The 18564-nt window shown below is 36.8% G+C and overlaps 1 protein-coding gene across 1 annotated transcript in view; it reads left to right on the top strand.

Annotated features, from left to right (window-relative positions):
- Window positions 1-18564, top strand: part of AMMECR1 (AMMECR nuclear protein 1) — a gene marked incomplete at its 5' end in the record, with an annotated part of 108618 nt that overhangs the window by 78003 nt on the left and 12051 nt on the right. The window contains one exon of the mRNA XM_084294329.1: window positions 12703-12817. Within this exon, the coding sequence (XP_084150455.1) occupies window positions 12703-12817 (115 nt within the window). The remainder of the gene's footprint in view (window positions 1-12702; window positions 12818-18564) is intronic.

Below are 18564 nucleotides of genomic sequence, written 5' to 3'. Positions count from 1 at the left end.
CCTGTCTCTAAGACAGCGTGCACCGTGAGCTATCAGACTACATTCATCAGTATCTTCATGTTATTTCACTGTCTTCATCTCTTTTTCTGTTGTAGTGCAACAGCTCAAGTGAATGTGATTTTTTTTCCTTTTTAATTCAGCTACTGTGTATTCCAACATGCCTTTTGCTTTCCTTGTTCTTAAGGTGATCATATGTAATTTGTCCATAACTGCGGATTTTGACCACAGAACACAGTTTCTGTATTTGTGATAAACAGTATGAAAATGGAGATTAATTAAATTTCATCTGCAGCATTACCTGAACTGGTTGGTTGAAGGATATTGACAACTAAAAAAAATGCAGCTACTTCATATCTTTATGTAGAAGTACAGTTTATAGTATTTCCAGTGACAGAATTGAGAATACTTGGTACTCTGCTGTTCCAGGCTTTCAACAGTATAACAAAAACAAAACCTATTTTTAGAGGTCTCAGGAAATTGAACGTGTAAATGTTCAAATTATATTCATATATTTATGCATCATTGCATTGCTGAGAAGTTTTGTAACATTTTTACATATCTGCTTAGGATGAGACTTTTTAAAATGCAGAAAGAACTGAAAATATTTTTATTAACTTGTACTTTTTAAAATGGTGACTTGAACGCTTCTCTAGAGGTGAGTAGTATTTTGCGATTGATTAAGTGGGGGTTGAACTCAGCAACAAAGTGGCCTTAAATATGTTGTCTTGAATCCAGTATCTGTTTTGGGGTAAAGTGGTTACGTCAGTAGTGAGAGAACTAATGGAGCTGTAAAGAATTCCAGGAACTTGTCACGTACTTAGGGATTTGAGTGGTTAATGTTACTCGAGCTTAACAGTCCTAAATCTAATCGAGCAGTTCGTTTTTGTCAATTACCTAAACTTTGCCATCTGCTGGAGAGCCCTTTAGTGACATTAAAATTTAGTCCAATTGGAGCTCAGAGTTTTGACTGGTCTTTTATGATGTGTTCACCAAACAAAAACCTACACACCAAACCCTGGTCAGTGTAGTTATGCAACTTACTAAGCATCTGAAATGAGGGTGGTAGGCTTTCTGTGTTACGTTGTGTGATTATTTTAAGCGCTGTGGATTTGCTTTTCCTATATCAAAACAGGACTTTTCCATGGCAATTGACATCTTTCAGTTTTGTGAATGTTTGCATGAAGCTGACACACAAACTGTCATGGCTTTGAATTCTATTGTCCTCATTTATCCCAGCATGATGAGAGATGCTGGGAGGGGCGAGGGAAAATGTAGGAAGAGGCAGAAAAGAAGCTGCCACTTAAAAGGAAACTGCACATACAGCTGCTTTACCTCATGTCCAGCTACAGTCAGAAAATGCTGTTCAAAGTCCTTGCTGAGCCACTGGGAGGACAGGCAAGTGTTAGCGTGGACTTCTTAGCTCACGCTGTCCGGATGCAGAAGCATGGAGTGCACGGAGCATAGCAGTTCTGCCTTTTTTTGCTAGGCCTGGGTGAATGCACAGTAATTGCATGCTTTGTGCTGTAATTTGCTACAAACCGTACTTCTGTGTCTTACTGACCTGCTAGGTGAAGAGCTTGAGTTTAGCATATCTGTTACCCTATTACTGAAGCTCTGCCTACATCTTTAAGTTAGGTTAATTTTAAGTAAGAAAAAAAAATGTTTTTCTGTGTAATAGGACATTTTTACAGTAATTCAAAATGATTCCCCCATTTCCAGTGGGATTAAAACAGAATGAGAAAAATGCAGAGTCTTTTAACTTGTTTGTTCTTTTTTCACATCCAAGGAGAAAAATAATTCCTTTATAACCACGAAAACAGTATAGGGTAAGATTTTTGGCTTCAGGAAACAGTAAGGCTGTTGGAGCCATAGAAACTTGACTCTTACTAATGTAATCAGGACACTGCAATACTGCTTTGTCAGTTTTCTATTTCCAACTGCGTTATGTTTGCTGATGAGAGCAGATCGTAGGAGTTACGAATTCTGTGATCATATTTTTCCACTTTACTGCCATAACAGTGCATACACAGAATTCTCCTGAACTTTACGGATCTCTTCATACAAGTGTTCATTGTTTCATTGGAAACTTACAGCAGTAAAAGATTATATGGACATAATGACTTGAATTAGTATGACGTTATTTTGACATAATGATGAACAGGGTTTACAGGGAAGAATCCAGATCATGAAGGAATATTTCTCTGAGTAGTTCTCAGCAGTAGAAGAAACATGTTTATTATTTTTTCTTCTAAAAAGCTCTTTTTAAATTTATGTGAGCCTTAGCTTTTACAGCTTCTATGGTTATGAGCTTTCTTTTCGTATGGGAAATTTTGTAATGGTAAAAAGCAAGGAGTTCAATCATTTGCACCTGGCATTTGTGTAAGATTGTCAGACTCAGCTGAAGAACCAGCAGTAATTAAACCTCCAGGATTTTCAGACACTGGGCATTACGCAGATGCACACTAGCTACATGTCTTAACAGATAATCCCATTGAATGCAGACTTCTTGAGAAGCAACTTTGAATTATCCCAGACCACGTTAGTTCCGTCTGTGCTATGGAGTTGACCTGTGCATGTACTGTGAGTCAAGATAGCCAGTGCAGGAAATGAGATTAAAATAACTAAAATAAGGATTTGCCTGCAAATCATGGGTCTTCTTTAGAATCTTTAGAAATACTGTGAAATATTTTAGAAGTACCTCTTTTGTTGATTTAAATGTCGGTAGGAAGTGAACTACAGCACTTGTTTGGGGGAAGACCAACAAGGTAGCAGAACATTTTCAGCAGCTTCAGTATGGTTTGCTTTTCAGTTGTATGTGGTTGGCACAATGCGCCAGAGGGCCGTGCTGCCGTCCAGAGGGACCGCAACAGGCTGGAGAAATGGGCTGACTGCAGCCTCATGAAGGTTAAGAAGTATGGAGTCCTGCCCCAGGGGAGAAGCAACCCCAGCACAAGGACATGCTGGGGCCTCCCAGCTGGAAAACAGCCTGGCAGGAAAGGACCTGGGTGTCTTGATGGACAGCAAGTTGAACAAAAGCCAGCAATGTGTCCTTGCTGCAAAGAAGGCTCTTGGTGTTCATGGCTGCATTAGGCAAAATATCACCGGGAGGCTAAGGGAGGGGATTCTTCCCCCTGCTCAGTGCTGGTGAGGCCACATTTGCAGAACTGAGTCCAGTTCTGGGCCCTCCAGTACAAAGAGACATGGACACACTGGATAGAGCCCAGCGCAAGGGCCTGGAGCACCTCTGCTGCGAGGAGAGGCTGAGAGAGGTGGCACTGCCCAGCCTGGAGAGGAGGAGGCTCAGGGAGGACCTCACTGATGTCTATGAACACCTGAAGGGAGGGTGCAAAGGGCATGAAGCCAGGCTCCACTTGGTGCCAGGGCAAGAGGTGATGGGCACAAGCTGGAACACTGCAAGTTCTGTCTGAACATCAGGGAGGATTTCCGTACTGTGCTGGTACTGATTGTGAAATCATTTCCCCATAGTGAACTGATGGAACTGATTTGGCGCAATTTAAGTTATTGATGAGTTTGTATAGCATGAGGAGCAGGTGCTAAAATACTTATCTTCATAGATGATGATACAGAAACAGTTAATTGTGGTATATCCTAATTGCCTCTGTTCAGGTTTCAGGAATACTCCAAACAAAATCCCTGAATTATTATTTTTATTCCTTGTGTATTTGAAATACCTTTGAATTAGTATTTGTATAAATAGATCTTTTAGGAATTCCAAGTGCAATGCTACAATGTTTACAAAAATCTGATCTGCAGCCAAAATATATATAGTTTTTAACACAGCTTTTAACTTTTCCTTTATTACATTTACTTTTTTTTCAGTGTTCTCTTGGAGGAGGCCCATTAGGTGGGGATTGTTAAGGTTTTGCTGGGTTCCGTCATCGCCACCAATAGTCGCTTCTCTTTTGTTCCGTACCATGAGCCATTTTGACATGACATGCACAGCTCTAATTTTAACACATAGCACAGCTGGGCACCTCTGTCATAAAACCCAGGGATGACAGCGTCCCGTGTGGGAAGCCATAAATTACCGCTGCTTTGTTCTGCAGGCAGCTGCAGTACTGATGCAGAACCTTGTCCTTTGTTTCTTTTAGCATGTGTCAGGGTTAGATGTAGATGAATGACTTGCCAACCAAGAAGTTCAGGTGCCTTGAAATTTTAGATCAAGTTTTTAAATACTTTGGCATCTGAATGAAGAAAAAAAAAAAAAACAACATTGGAAACCTAGTTGTGCTTGTCCTTGTCACTGTTACGCGACTGGGAGAGCAGCTTCCAAAATTACTGAAGTGAGCAAATAATGGTTTCTCTCGTTTTGGTAGATGGTTCTTCTTTTGCCCAGGGGTTCTTCTCTTCCTTGTCACTCAGCAATTTGAAACTACTAATAAAAACTCTGTATATTGGTTTGTCCTTCAGGATATTCTGAACAAACCAAAGTTTTCTCGAAGGAAAATGCTTGAAATAGAACACCGGGAAGTTTTTCTCTTTCTGGATCTGGGTCTGCTCTTCACAGTTGTTATGAAATTTTTCAGTGTATTGTATTTATGTCTCTAATACCACTGATACACCATCTGCAAGAAATCTGACAATATTCAATCCTGTATAGTTTAAAGGAAAAAACCAAACCTATACAACAACAAAAAGAAACCAAGGAAAGCTGAGTGCCTCTTGGTAAATTCGACCTACCCAGATGTGTGTGTTCTCTTAGTGTTGTCTGGTGACTGCTGCAGCCTTGCTAACAAATTGCCTATTAACAACACTGGTAACAATTTCCACACATACCAGAGAGTTGAGAAATTCTAGGGACAAAAATTAATAAAATAAGACAGCTTATTTGAGGCATGTCTGGCTGCCTAATCTAGAGGCTTAATTGTGTTATCCAGTCAATTAATGGAGGTTGCCTTTTCTAATGAACTCTTCTAAACACTTAATTTAGGTACATACTCTGAGTTGTCTCTTAGAGGAATGTTATTCTTTTCAAAATTAAAATAACCATCTAAAATAGAGTATCAGAATATTCTATCATCCCCTGAAACCAGATGACTGGATCCAAATGCTGGAAGCATGAAGCCAGTGGGGGGAGGTGAGACCGAGACTGGGGGAGAGATTTCCTGGCACACCTTAGTTTGCAGGACTTAGAAAAATTGACTGAAGAGCCAAAATGCCAGATCTATATTTTATTTCTCCTATCTGAAACACTGCTGCACTGTGCTAATTAGTTAGGCCAAAAAATTAGAACTTCAGAGAATTATTTCTGTCCAAAATGTCAACAAGTGTATTTCCTTATTTTTATTCTTTTTTACCCCATGACTGCCACTTAGCAACATAATGTGCAGGAAATATAAATGTTGTTCTTTCCTTTTCTGTCTCTTAAATGTAAGGGAGGGTTCAGGAAAAAAACACGTCATTCACAGTTGTTTTATTTCCTGGAAATTTTGCAGTCTTAACAAAAAAAAATAAAAACAAAAAATGACAATATAAATAAATTATTTTCCCCTGCATTCAAGTGATTTGACAATGCATGTAAATCACGGCTTGAAATCTCCATTTAAGTTGGCAAATCTCTGCTGGTGATGTAGAAAAGCTAGAGGGCTGTCACGTAAGGTCTGTTAGGCTGTCTGATCGCTTACACGGAGAGCTAAGAGAATTTATTCACCACAATTCCTCTTTCTGAAGAGGAGCATACTCTGCCATGTTTTTCTAACCTAAAAATTAATTGCAGATTGTGACTTGGAAGCTGCTAGCTTTCTGCCAAACTGAGTTATGATAGCTGATTTTCACCAGGAAAATGTCGGTGACCTCCCTAAGTGCTCTGTAATTTCTTCCTATTTAAGTTATACGAAAGCTGAAAAAGTAAAAAATCTCAACTAACTTAAATGAGCCTGCAATGGAACAAACTTTTTTTTTTTTTTTGAAATCCTGTCATTAATTGTCTCTTATCGCTGTTATCTCACTGCTGTTACCTAAAATTCAGTGAGTTTGCCACTCATTAATTTCAGGATGTTTTGAATTAACTGAAGAATGATATGTAGGCCCTTTGGGCTCAGTTTATTGACATGAGCCCATTTCTTTGTAAAATGTATTTTCTAAGGTACCTCGCATTTCTCTTGATAAAAGCATTGAGAATATCAGGGTTATACTTACTGAGCTGAATGAAAAGGGTTTTCAAGTTTCACTCCTTTGCCTACCATTAGCACTACCAGTAGTGCTAGTATTTATCAGGAGAGGACAATAGTTTGTAAAGTCAGATCTTTAACCTATTTTTCGTCACTGTCCTGATGGTATTTAGAGAACTGTTGTTTACTTTGGATGACAAAAAGATATGGTTTGGTTTACCTGTGCTCTGTATAGGAAACTGGTTAATTAAGAAAAAAAATGGTCTGTAGTAGAGTGAACTGAAAAAAAAAAAAGGAAAAATTATTTTTAATTAGATTAGTTTACTTAATTTTATCCATTCTCTTTTGATTGATGTTCAGGGATCTATATTTCTTTGCTGTAGACTGAGCAGATTGTGAAAGAAGCTGTCACAGAAAGATTTGTAGGAGTCAGGGATCTTGGATGCTATTCTTGATTCTGTCACTGACTCACTGTGTAAGCCTCCTAAATTGCGTGAGTCACTTAATGTCTCTGCCTCATTTACACTTCCCTTAAAAGTAGAGTATTACTTATATTATGCCCCGTGCTTGAGTGTTTCGTTTGCATCTTCTCCCACTATGTGATGTTAAAGCCCTGAAAGTAATTCCCAGTAACATACACAACCGGACCCAGTTTTGCCTAACTTCCATCCAGTTTGGGTCTGCAGATGTGATTGTCCACTAAAAGGTTTAGTGAGGAATTTAATTATTGCTTTCATTAAATAATAATAAAATAGTAAGAATTCTTCCACTACCTTCCTTTGTCCACACAAATCCTTCTCTAATTTTTGTGATGCATACACGCTAGTAAACTTTTTAAAGATCCTTTAAAATCATTTGTATTTCTCATTTCCCCCATTTCTGCCCTTCTGTTTATTACCAAGCTGCCACGTCACGTTTAAGAGCCATAGGTTCTTAAAGACTGAAGGTGACTATTTTTATTTCTTCTAGCATTTCTGTGGCCTACAGAAAATACAAATGGGGACAGCACAGTGATGTATTGAATTTTGGTTCACCTGCTCATGCTATTATTTCAGAACCATGAAACGGTATTTTATTAAAACAAGGTGTAGTCCTAAGGAATATAAGCCTTAATTATAATTTTCACTGAATTTCATGCTGTTAGTCATAACTCAAAATAGTTGAAACAATTTCCTTTTCTTTAAATCTTTTCATTGTCTTTAAACACTGAAATACTTCAAAGTTTGCAAGCTTACCTACTTTCCTGTACACCCAAATGCAAAGGGGAGTGGAACATGAACTTACTGAAGAACATATTTCTGGAGAGCTTATGGACAGATGAAGTTCATTTGAGCAGGAGCTGGGATTTGTATAGCATAGCTCAGCCCAAAAAAACAAAAACAAAACCTCATTGTTGATTAATACTTTGTTTTTTCTCGACTGGCAATTACTTGATCTGTCTTAGTAAGATGCACAAAACTTCATAAATAAGTATATTTGACTAGAAATGCGGTGCATGTGTGTGCATGCATTTTGTGTCTAAAAATAGTTTTCTTTGAACAGGATTCAATTTTGACTTTGCCTGCTTTGCTTTTAACATGAAGCAGAACCCCATGTGGAAAAACTAATGTCCTTTTATTGGCCAGCTAGAATTCCTCTTGCTTGGCACTGCTTCTTTTCAACTTTTCACTACCAAGTACTGCCATTTAGTCAGAAGCAATATATGTAAATTTGCTCTGGGCATTAAGAAATACAGAACAGATGACGTAGAAAATGTTTTTCAAAATAGTTTTTTTTTTCTTTAAAGATGTTTTGAACTCTGCTTAATTTTCCCAAATTATTTTACTGGTTATTTCCACCCACTCTTCCTTTATTTTAAGTTTAACAGAAAAAAAAATTGGAATTTGTTTTCAAAACCTGTTATCTAATAGTCTTACCAGTCTTTGCTCCGATACAATACTTTTGTCTTTCTAACAGAAGAATTAACAGAACATGGCACTGAATAAGATGGTAAAATCATGTTCTACTAGTGCAAAAGTAATGCTTCCATCAAAGAGACACGACACAGTTTCTTCAATTGAGAATACCTACACGCAAGTATATCGTGGCTTTTCTTTCTGAACATGTCAGATCAGAAATGAGTTTTTTAAGGAAAGTGAGCATATGTTATCTCGTCTGTGTTTTATGCTTGCTTTTAAATTGCTCACCAAGAAGCACGCAAACAGTAAAAGTGAGGTAAAAGTCTGAATTTACATATGTACATCTTTGTAGAGTTTACGATATATGCCAAACTGTTGTCTCTAGAAACTGAAATTCTTTCTCCACAGAACAGGAACAGCAAAAGTAAAAGCTCGTGCAAGCTTTCTTGTGCTCGGTAAGTGTTGAGACCTGCTGACGTTTCTGACCGTCTGTTAACCATTGTACAAAAGCTAAGCTCTCAATGTAGACAGCTGCTCGTGAGGAAGTCTACTGGACACCCTCCACTTGTTTTGCTGAAATCATCCGAGTAGTCAGTAGATGGTGACTTATTAAATACCACAGAGGTAAAGTTTAGGCTTACTGAATAATTGCAGCCCAGGGATTATGGATGAATTCCAAAGGGATGCATTTCACGTGTTTCCTGTTAATCAAGCAATTAAAAAATGCAGAAATGAAGGTTTATCTCTGAATAGATGATAGTAAGCTGGCCAGCTCTTGGTTTTTCAAAAGGTATCTGAAACTTAGAGTTTCAACCAAGGGGGCAATAGAGAGATGAGTGATTGGAAGGCTGACAGTCTGTAACATACAGCACTCAATAGATAGATATTTCCTGGTTTTAAAGAAGTATGTGATGCATCTAGATGAAACTCATTAGGTCAGGATTGCTAAGTTTTAGGCTAATTTTCCTAGATTTGACACCTGGGAGAGTTACTGGACTGTTCTAGTTTCATACGTTTTGCATAAGCATACAGAATCCTTTCTGTGTAGCTAAACGGTACAAATAAGGGCTTTTAGGATGTTCTATTGGTTGTTTGTCAACGCTAATTTCTTCAGGTAATTTTTTGTTTTGCTGACATTAACAATGGAGACAAAGCTGTTTAAGAAGATGAAAACAAATTGAAATGTGGGACCTGGAGATGGGGAAAGAAGGAACACAGTATTCAGTATTGACTAGTTACAGTCGCATCAGAGACTTTTATTCAAATCTCTGATCATTTTTTTCTGCCAGATTGCTCCCTTATCTTCAGCAGCAGCAGTGCTAATATAGGATATGTGCAAAGATGTCTGTAGGTATGACGGAACAATTTTTCAGCAAGCTGTACAGATAAAGATAAAAAAAAATGCACCTAGCAGTTCTGAAGAAACAATTTCAGGTGTGGTTGAAATGGCATTATCGTTTGATAAACAGTACTGTAGTTACCATCAGGTGGTTACATGAAAACAAGTATTTGAGCTAGTTTCGTATTACTGAATAACAGAATTAGCCAGTTAATTTTACTAATAGTGTATGCGATATGCACTCTGTTGCTCTGCTTTCACTAAAATTGAACTACTTTGTTCGCTGTGTATGCCTGAGGCTTTTTTTGCCTTTGTGTGCCTTTCTGCTTCCACTGTGTTCACATGAAGGCTTCATATCACAGCTTTTTATCAATATTCAAGTTTGTCATGATTCACTCATCTTGTTTTAAAGTATTACCACCGCATTTGAGATGTGACTGACACGTGTGATGTATGATGTTTGTTTCTGTACGACTTAAAGTATGTTAAATTGAGAATGGTTTCTCATCTGGTAATGACGGTGCAGGAGATCTTCAGTAAGTGGGAATTTGCCTGGGCTTCTACTGATGATGATATGGGGTATCAGGCTTACACCCACAGTAGACAACCTTTGCTTCAAAAGTTTAAATTCATAAGTGCATTCTGGCAGCTTTAGGAAGGGGAAGTGAAAGTTAGATAAACTAGTATCCGGCTGTGCCCCCCACAGAAAAAAAAAAAAATCTGAAGGTTATAAATACTTACAGTATGGTAAGATTGTTACATAAATCTTGAAAACAGGATTAAACAAGCATTGGCAATATCCATGCATACTGTTGTTTTATAAGATAACTGAATCTGCAGTTTGTTAATACAATAATATTTGTCTTTTCGTGTGCTTTTCAGTAGTTATTCAAATAGACTGGTTATATGATAGAGGTAGAATATACACTGGGGAAATTTGAAATTTGCATGTAAGTAAACTTCCAGTAGCAACAGATTCTCTGGATAGGATATTTCTTAATCAAAATATCAAATGAAAAGAGGATTTGGGTTTCTGAGCATAGTTTTTAGTTTCATTAAAAGGTGTAAAATTTCAAGAGCATGCTTGCATGCACTTATTAAATAAACCCATGGAGAAGTGCAGATATCCCATCTCTGGCTCAAAATCCCTAAGCTTTAAACAGCTGGATTCCTAGAGAGTCTTCTAGGGAAGGACCACCTGGATATTTATTGTGTTCTTGTATTTATTCTTTTGCCATCTGCTGCTGGTTACTACTTAATACAAGGCAAAATGGACTTCTGGTTTGAGCTGACCCTGTGTTTCAGAGTATCCTCCCTTTACTCTTATATATGTTTTGCCTATTTGGAGGGATATGAAGGCTGAATTAGCTGCTCAAATTTTCCTTTCTCTCCTGCTGTAGCTATTTAAGTTGGTCTGTGATGATGCTCTGAAATACCAGGTAATGGAGAAAGGTAACTGTCTGGTTTCCAGCAGTTAGAAACCTGGCTTTGCAAATCCCATCAACAGAATCATGGAGAATATCTTGATACATCTTCAGTGAAAGTCATTACTTAAATATCACAGGCATTATGCTTTAAATCTCATTAGTGTTCTCAGTTGTTCACACGTCTATGTAGCCCTGTCCTATATAAATAAGTTTAAAAAATTATCTTGGCTAGTTAATTATTGTCTCAACATCTTTTTTTCCTTGTGTATGGCAACTTTGACTAGCGTTGCCTAGAAGTACCTCTAAGTACTGGTAGAATAGACTCACCATCTGTTTCCTAATTACGTAACAAATTTACCTTCATAATGAAAATCTAAATTTCTTATCTATTTTATAACATAAAAATACTAAAGCTTGGAGAAGAGCCTCTAGTAATTCCAATAGTATGTTCTTTACTTGTAGCATGTCTGAAAAAAAAGACTTTTTTTTTCCCCCTGGAAAAGGAAAGGTTCTGTTTTAATTCATCAGTGTATGGGATTAACTTGTGATGGGATTTCTATTTCTGGTTATACATATGATGATTTCTCCTAGGTTAAGTTTACTTTTTTTGTTGTTGTTGTTTTGTTTTTGTTTTGCTTATGCACTATTATTTCATATGCCTTAATAAAGCTATACTATTCCTTACGTGAGATGGTGGTATCTGATGCAGAGACTTCAGCCATATTCTAAATGCCATCGTCATGGCTGTAATGGTATCAGCTAATGGCAACTACAGGTTGTATGCCAAGCGAAATGAGTAAGAATGATCTAATTGTTATATGACACAGTATGACATGAAGAACTTGGTAGTACTTTAACAACTCTCTAAATGTTAAGCTCTCCTTACTTAGTAAAAAGCTCAGTTAGCAGGTCTGTTTCTGTTGGAGATGATCATGGAGATGTTCACGTATGTCACATTTAAAATTGTAAGAGAAGAAAAAATGATGGGATACCTTAACCTTCCCTTTTCCAATTGAACTGGTTCTTAACCAAACTTATACGAGTAGGTTCTTACAAATGTTCTTACTGGTGGTGCTGCTTTCTGTCTGTTAACTGCTTTGTTTTTCAAGGGGCACTGGAATCTACACAGATAGTTCTTGGTATGGAATTCTGTCTGCTAGATGTATGTTCGTCTAGAGAACCGTGCCTTAGCCTGAGGATTAGCTTAGCTGTTTGCAAGCTTCCATGTTACTAATCATTATCTCTGCTTTGCAGAACACCTTCAAGTTCTGTAGGTTTACAAGTCTGTAGAACTCCTGGATGTTTTTACCTATTTATAATCAATATTCTTTTTGGAGAATATTCTGCTTGCTTGGATTTCTTTCACTGAATTAAATTCTACAGTTTGATTACTGTATTTACTACATTTGATTTTTGCAGGCTACAGAATTTCCCTCTCTATTCTATATGGTTTAATCTTTTTTTGAAAGGGATTTACTAAATTGCAGGTAGAAGAGCTGTTGCTTTGTTTGTGTGTTTTTGTTTTGTTTTTGTTTTTAACTTTTTCCAAAACTTTCTGGTGCTTCATTAGTAAGTCATTGTCACAGAAGCAAAATCAGCTCAGGAAGCAATCACCCCTAATATAGCGATAACACCCAGAATACCACCTAACTGACCAGCCAAGAAATCTAAAAGAAATGTCTAAGGAACAAGTTGGGAATATTGGTCAGTGTGTTACACCGGTAACTGGGTTATCAAACTGGTCATCACTTCATCAGTTGTCTTTTTTTGTTTTTGTTTTGTTTTGTTTTGGTTGTTGTTGTTTTTTGTTTTGTTTCTTTTTTGTCCTTTATGCTTTTCAGTTGATTCATTAGATCCTTGATCTTTAAAAAAAAAAAAAGTTTGAAATTCTGTTTTGTCTTCAACAGTGCCCTTAAAGATAGTCGTTTCCCCCCAATGACGAGGGATGAGCTGCCACGGCTTTTCTGCTCAGTGTCTCTACTCACTAACTTTGAGGATGTATGTGACTACATGGACTGGGAGGTAAGGATTTCAGATGTCTTTAAGAAAATTACTTTGATATTATGAGCATCTATAGCAGAAGTCACGCCATTTAAATTATTTGCATATATTTAATTAGTCACTGTTTTGCATGCTATATGGATTGTTTTCTGTAGAAATTTAAGAGACTATTTTGCTAGAACTACCATCACCTTAAAGGTCTGAGTTGTGAAAGTGGAGTGGAGATTTGATTTCTTGCCCATTTAAGCACTAAAAATAAGAGTGCCCTGTGCGGTTGTAGTTATCTCTTAAGATTCCATCATGCAAGGTATTGTCTGGAGTGATGGGGTCCTGAGACCTCTTTTGCAGCATTGCTAACTACAGAAACAAAACATGGCAGATTGTTCTATTGATTCTGGAAACAGGATGCTCCAGTGTGAAAGTTGGTATTCTGATGTATGCCTCTGGAAATGGACACTGCAAAAATTGCAATCCCAAACCAAGCAGCCTTACGTAGATTGTAGGAGCAAGCCATTTATCTTTTCCAAAACATTCTTCACTTTCAGAGCAAGTGGCCTGCACAGACCCCACAGAGCCCTTAAACAGTGAGGCCAAGTAAATGATTGCTCATATTTTCCTTTGTTACTTCTGCATGGAGCAGAATCTGTTTTACTTGCTTGATTCTAGGAAACCTGCATGCGTTCTCTTGGAACAGCAGCATAGAAGTCACAGATTAAGAAGCAAATACTGCTTTCAGAGTTATTTCTGGGAAGGTGTACTGGAAGAGGTGTTATTCTGTTACTCTTACGTTCTTTCCCAAATTATTTGGTATTGGATGCATGCGAGAAAGTAAGTTACTCAATTTAAGATGAACTTCTTATCTCGGCAAGGATGACTGTTGCTTTGCATTTCTAGTCTATACTTGAATGGATAGAAAATTTTTTGAAGTTGTCATATATGCTGGTGGATGTGTCATAATGCCAGACATACCTCACAAGTACTTCACTGTAATAATGACTTAACCCTACTAAACATTTAGGAATTCTTAATAGAAAAAGAGGCTTTCTATTGCACACACACATAACAAATATATATTGAAGGGAAATTTCATTCCTTGTTAAAATGGTAAGAGGCTCTACTGTATCAGAATGGTGGTGTCTGGCTGTAACCTCAGCAGTATGAATTAATTTTACAGTAGTTAAAAATATAATAAAAATGCATTATCTGTTCAACTTGTAATGACAAAGGCTTCTTACCTTCTTATATGTAATTCTTCATGAACTGAGTGTAAGTCTGCTTTGGTGTTTATCAGCATTTTTCCTATAAGCAGAATTATTATTTTTTTATGAAATGTCAGACAAATAAGTCTTAGCTGAAACTGTGCATTGTAAACAATAAGAGACGTTTTTCAGGGAACTCATTTGTCCTGCTTCTGAGCCCTTTAAGTACCTTTAGTCTTTAAATACTGTTTTCAAGCATTTAAAACTGTAGTGACTTTTAATACTAAATCTTTCCTGCTTTACTAGGTTTACTTCTAGTAGTAACCATAGTGATTTTTTTGATTTTATTTCATTTCCAATAACTTATTAAAAAAGACTGTGAATATACTCAGAAAATATCTCATTAAAAGTGTGAAGTGCAAGATAGTATTTAGCTATTTCTGTGGGGTAGTCTACCATTAATATTAGATGATATTTTATTGCCTCAATAATAATCTTTTAAGATGACCAAATTTTTCATTTTTAAAGAGAAACAGAAACTAATGTCTGAGTACAAAAAGTGATTGTTTCATACATAGTTATGGGTGATCCCCAAACTTTACATGCAAAACAGATGGGGGTGTAAATATGAGAAAGATAACATTTTTAATTGTTAATCCTTAAAAGAATGATTCATCCCTGCACATGCCCCTGTCAGTGAGATAGCTTATGTCATCTGTGTTTCTTTTAAGGGAGCTTCAGTTATGCAATGTTAAATAGCAAAAAGATATTTCAGGATGTCTAAAATATGATCTATAGAGGGCTTCTGCATCTTCTGTTTAGTATAATGCTAATTTCCAGATCATCCTAAGAATCAACGTGGTTAGAAGATCTTAAATCTGTAGGTATGCTACCGATTGATGATCTTGTAGGAGCTACTTCAGCAATTTGCTGATGGAGGTCACAATATTTCAAAATTGCAGATTCAGACAACTCACTGGTTTGGCAGCTTAGAGACAGGATCGTTTGACCCAGGAGTGTCTCCTGTATCCTGAAGCAGAGTAATAGATCTTTTCTCCGATCAATGAATTATATTCCCAAACTGAACAAATGAGTATTACAGTTGTAAGAAGCAACGAGAGATCCTTTTGCAGCAGAAGCTTCAGCCAAATAAACAGGAGATGTAAGTTGACCGCTATTAGCTCCATATGACTTTTCAAATTGCTGCCATTTTCACCTTTTATAAAGGTTTGTACCTTCTCCTAGTTATTTTTAAAGGACCGCGTCAATGCAGTGGTTCATGAAGACACTTCCTAAAATATAATTCAGGATTCTTACTTGCATGTGACTGTATATGGACTGTGCTGTGCGTTAGCAGTTGAAGAAATGTGGGGCTTTGAAATGAATGCTGGGAGTGGATGAAGTGTTTCCTTATTTCTGCTGGACAGAACTCGTGAAATATTGCTGTGGTCTGGTAGCTGCTGGGGTGGTTTCACAGCCTTTCTCAGCCCTACTTGAGGGCATGGCTAGAACATAAATTGCAATATTATTGTATATATTGTATATATTCTATGCATGCTTGTTTCCTAGAAATATAGAAAAACACAGTGCCTCTATTCATTCTCTCTCTTTCATCTTATAGCAAGTGAACCCTTTCTAAGAATATTTTCTGTTCATTTCATTAAGAATCTGTGGGGTTTTCTTGCTACAAGGTAAACTCTGTCTTGCTAATTCAGACCCTCCTCCAGTTTTCCTACTAAAATGTCATAAAACATTAAGACGTATGTCATTACAATAAGAATCTTTTTGGAAAATGTTATTTTAATTCCAGCAGGGTAATAAATAACTAGAATTTATCAGCTGTTGTTCCTTAAAATACCTTGAAAGAGATCTTTGTCCTGAAGTTGCTGTTCTTCAGTAACATAAAATCTACAGAATTATGTGTGCTTTCTGTGTTGATACAAAAGGCCTTTAGTCTGTATATGCTGGTTTAAATATTAGTTTAAATAGTTTTAGGTGGCTTTTCATTGTTGACAAAGTTAGTATATTTAAGAGTTGTGGGACTTCTTCCTGTAAGTGCTCCCTCTTCCTTGAAGTGCAGCAGCACCGCAACTTCTGGAGCTTGTATTTGTTCGAACAGAGAAGAGTCTTGATCTCACTGTTTTATTTTCTTTAGACAATATTCAGTGATTCCATGTATGTAAATGATATAAACATAAAAAAGAATACATGTCATGAATTGGAGAGCATATCTCCTTAATAGCCTTTTGCCTCCATTAAATCAGAATGTAATATTTAAGCCCTAATAAAGATGGTCAGAAATAAACCAGCATATTTGGTATGTATAGAAGGCTAAAAAGCTGAAGAATTCCACTAATAAAAAGTAGGGTCAACTTCTAGTAAGTAGCAATAGTTGCTTAATCTGAAATGTTCTGTTTCCAGGCACATTCATTTAGAGCAAGTTCCAGTAAGTAAATGGGAAAGATACTACATTATATGGTATAATAATGTATAAAGTATCATATAGCCTCTATAATATATAAGCTATAGGCTAATTTATTTGTTTGAAAATGTTTCTAGTTTGCCACTGTTGAAGGATTAAGCTGATAAACTGCAAGTCAGTAAAAAGCCACACACCAAAACAGCCTGGTTTGGTTCATCATGTGGTTACATGAATGCTCGTACTGGTAGAACCAAGAGGCAAGGCAAGCAGTGTTTGTTGCATGTTACCTGGCATGCAGACAGAAAGGACTGCACATCAAGCCACGTTTCTAGTCTCAGGTGAAGAATATTGAGTGAACTTAAACAGAAAGACACTTACTTCCACCACCAAGGGTGTGTTGCAGTACTCCAGCTGGGGTATTCAATGTGAATACTTCATAATAGATTCTTTGTTACCTGCTTTTAATGCATTTCTGAAAAAAATGTTTACAACTCATCTTAAACTAGTGTTAATATATGCAAATTATAGATTTCAGTGCAGTAGATAAAACTGAACAGAGCAGTAATTCGATAATTCACAGTGGACTAGACAGTTAAATTTCTGCAAGGCTTGATGTTTTAGATGCTTATCCAAGTTCCTCACTGACTGTCTAATAAGAATAAAGTTACTTCTTCCTCTCAGTATGGATGGGGAATCAGAACGAGAGGAGCGGGTTTGTAAACTGTGTTTGGAACTCGGTCAGAACCAGGCAGTTGAACATAAGAGTTGCCTGAATGTCAGTTTTGGAGTAGATTCTAGAACAATTTTTTGTTAACCCAATTGAAATAGATACGGACAGGTACACAGATATAGGTATAGATAGGTATGATGGGCAATAACCTAGCATGTGACAGAAGCCTTCAGCAAAACAATAAATATTGTGTGCATTTCTTTTGCCCCATCCTGAGATGTATGTAAATAAATGATTCATTAAAAAAGAAACCATATAAGTGTGGATAAATGAATATGAATATGTATAAAATACACAACTAAGTCTGAAGTTCTGTTGCGGTCACTTCTAGTTTCATATAATCCCTTAGATTTAGGGAAAGGTCTGTGTTTTTGAATGTAGTCTCTGGACTTAGTGTTAAGTAGTCTCTGTCTGCTTGTACACGAGGCCAAAAAGCTTATATCCAAAAGTATTGGATACATATGGTACAGTATTTCATGCTATAAAACTCTATAGAAATATTTCTGTTGGAGGAGACTGGTTGCTGGATTTTTAAGTCTCTCCTCATCTGACTTTGGTTTCCCAATAGCAAAGTAATCTAAATAGATTCCTATTAATTTTTCACTGAAAATGTATATTCTTTTACAATTGTATGGTCTTTTTGCAGCTCAGAAGGATACCTGCATATGTCATACATAGGGATATAACTTAAGATAGAACTTAAACTCCATCTGCTGAAGAGGACTGTTTGACTTGTTTTGCTGGATGGCACAGATGTTATTTCAGGAAAATTTGCCTCTAGTAAAGCAGAAATCTTAGTTTGCAAAGAAAGCCACAGGTTTTGTTTAAGTTCTGTTCTGAGCCTGGTAGGCAAATTACAGTCCAGTTAATGTCTTCCAAACGTGTAACTACCCGTTACCTCCCATCTTAGGAGGGAATATTTGGGGAAATTTCACAGAAGTTTTCATCAGTGCTGGTCTCTTGAGGAAGTCAAAATAAATTGCTGTAGTTGAGCCCATGCCTATCTTAGTCTGGATCATTCTTAATATACTCGTGTGTGGCTTCTGTTTTTTTAACTTATGCCTGTTTTTGTTTAACTGGAGCTAAACAATGGAAAGCCATTTATACTGGACTAAAAGTACTGCGTAATTAGCTGGGCAGTTGGAATTCATGCTTCACAGAATGCTGTGAAATTTTCCCAACCAGAGAAATTGTGGGCACAGTTGTGTTGCCTTATTCATTTTGCTTTACATCTTTTTTCCTCCATGGATATGGGCCTAAAAATCTATTAAAATGGTTAATGGGAAACATCTAGTATAATGCAATTACCTACTGCTTGAATGTGGCATCATATTTAATACATCATCAGTGTTTCTGGTTAATATCTCATGAATACTACAGGGTCACTGTTACGCAAAAAATGTATGGAATTTGGAAT

This window comes from Netta rufina (assembly GCF_964035555.1).
Source record: "Netta rufina genome assembly, chromosome: 12".
NCBI classification, from domain to species: Eukaryota; Metazoa; Chordata; class Aves; order Anseriformes; family Anatidae; genus Netta; species Netta rufina.
This window is presented reverse-complemented; position numbering and strand designations above follow the sequence as displayed.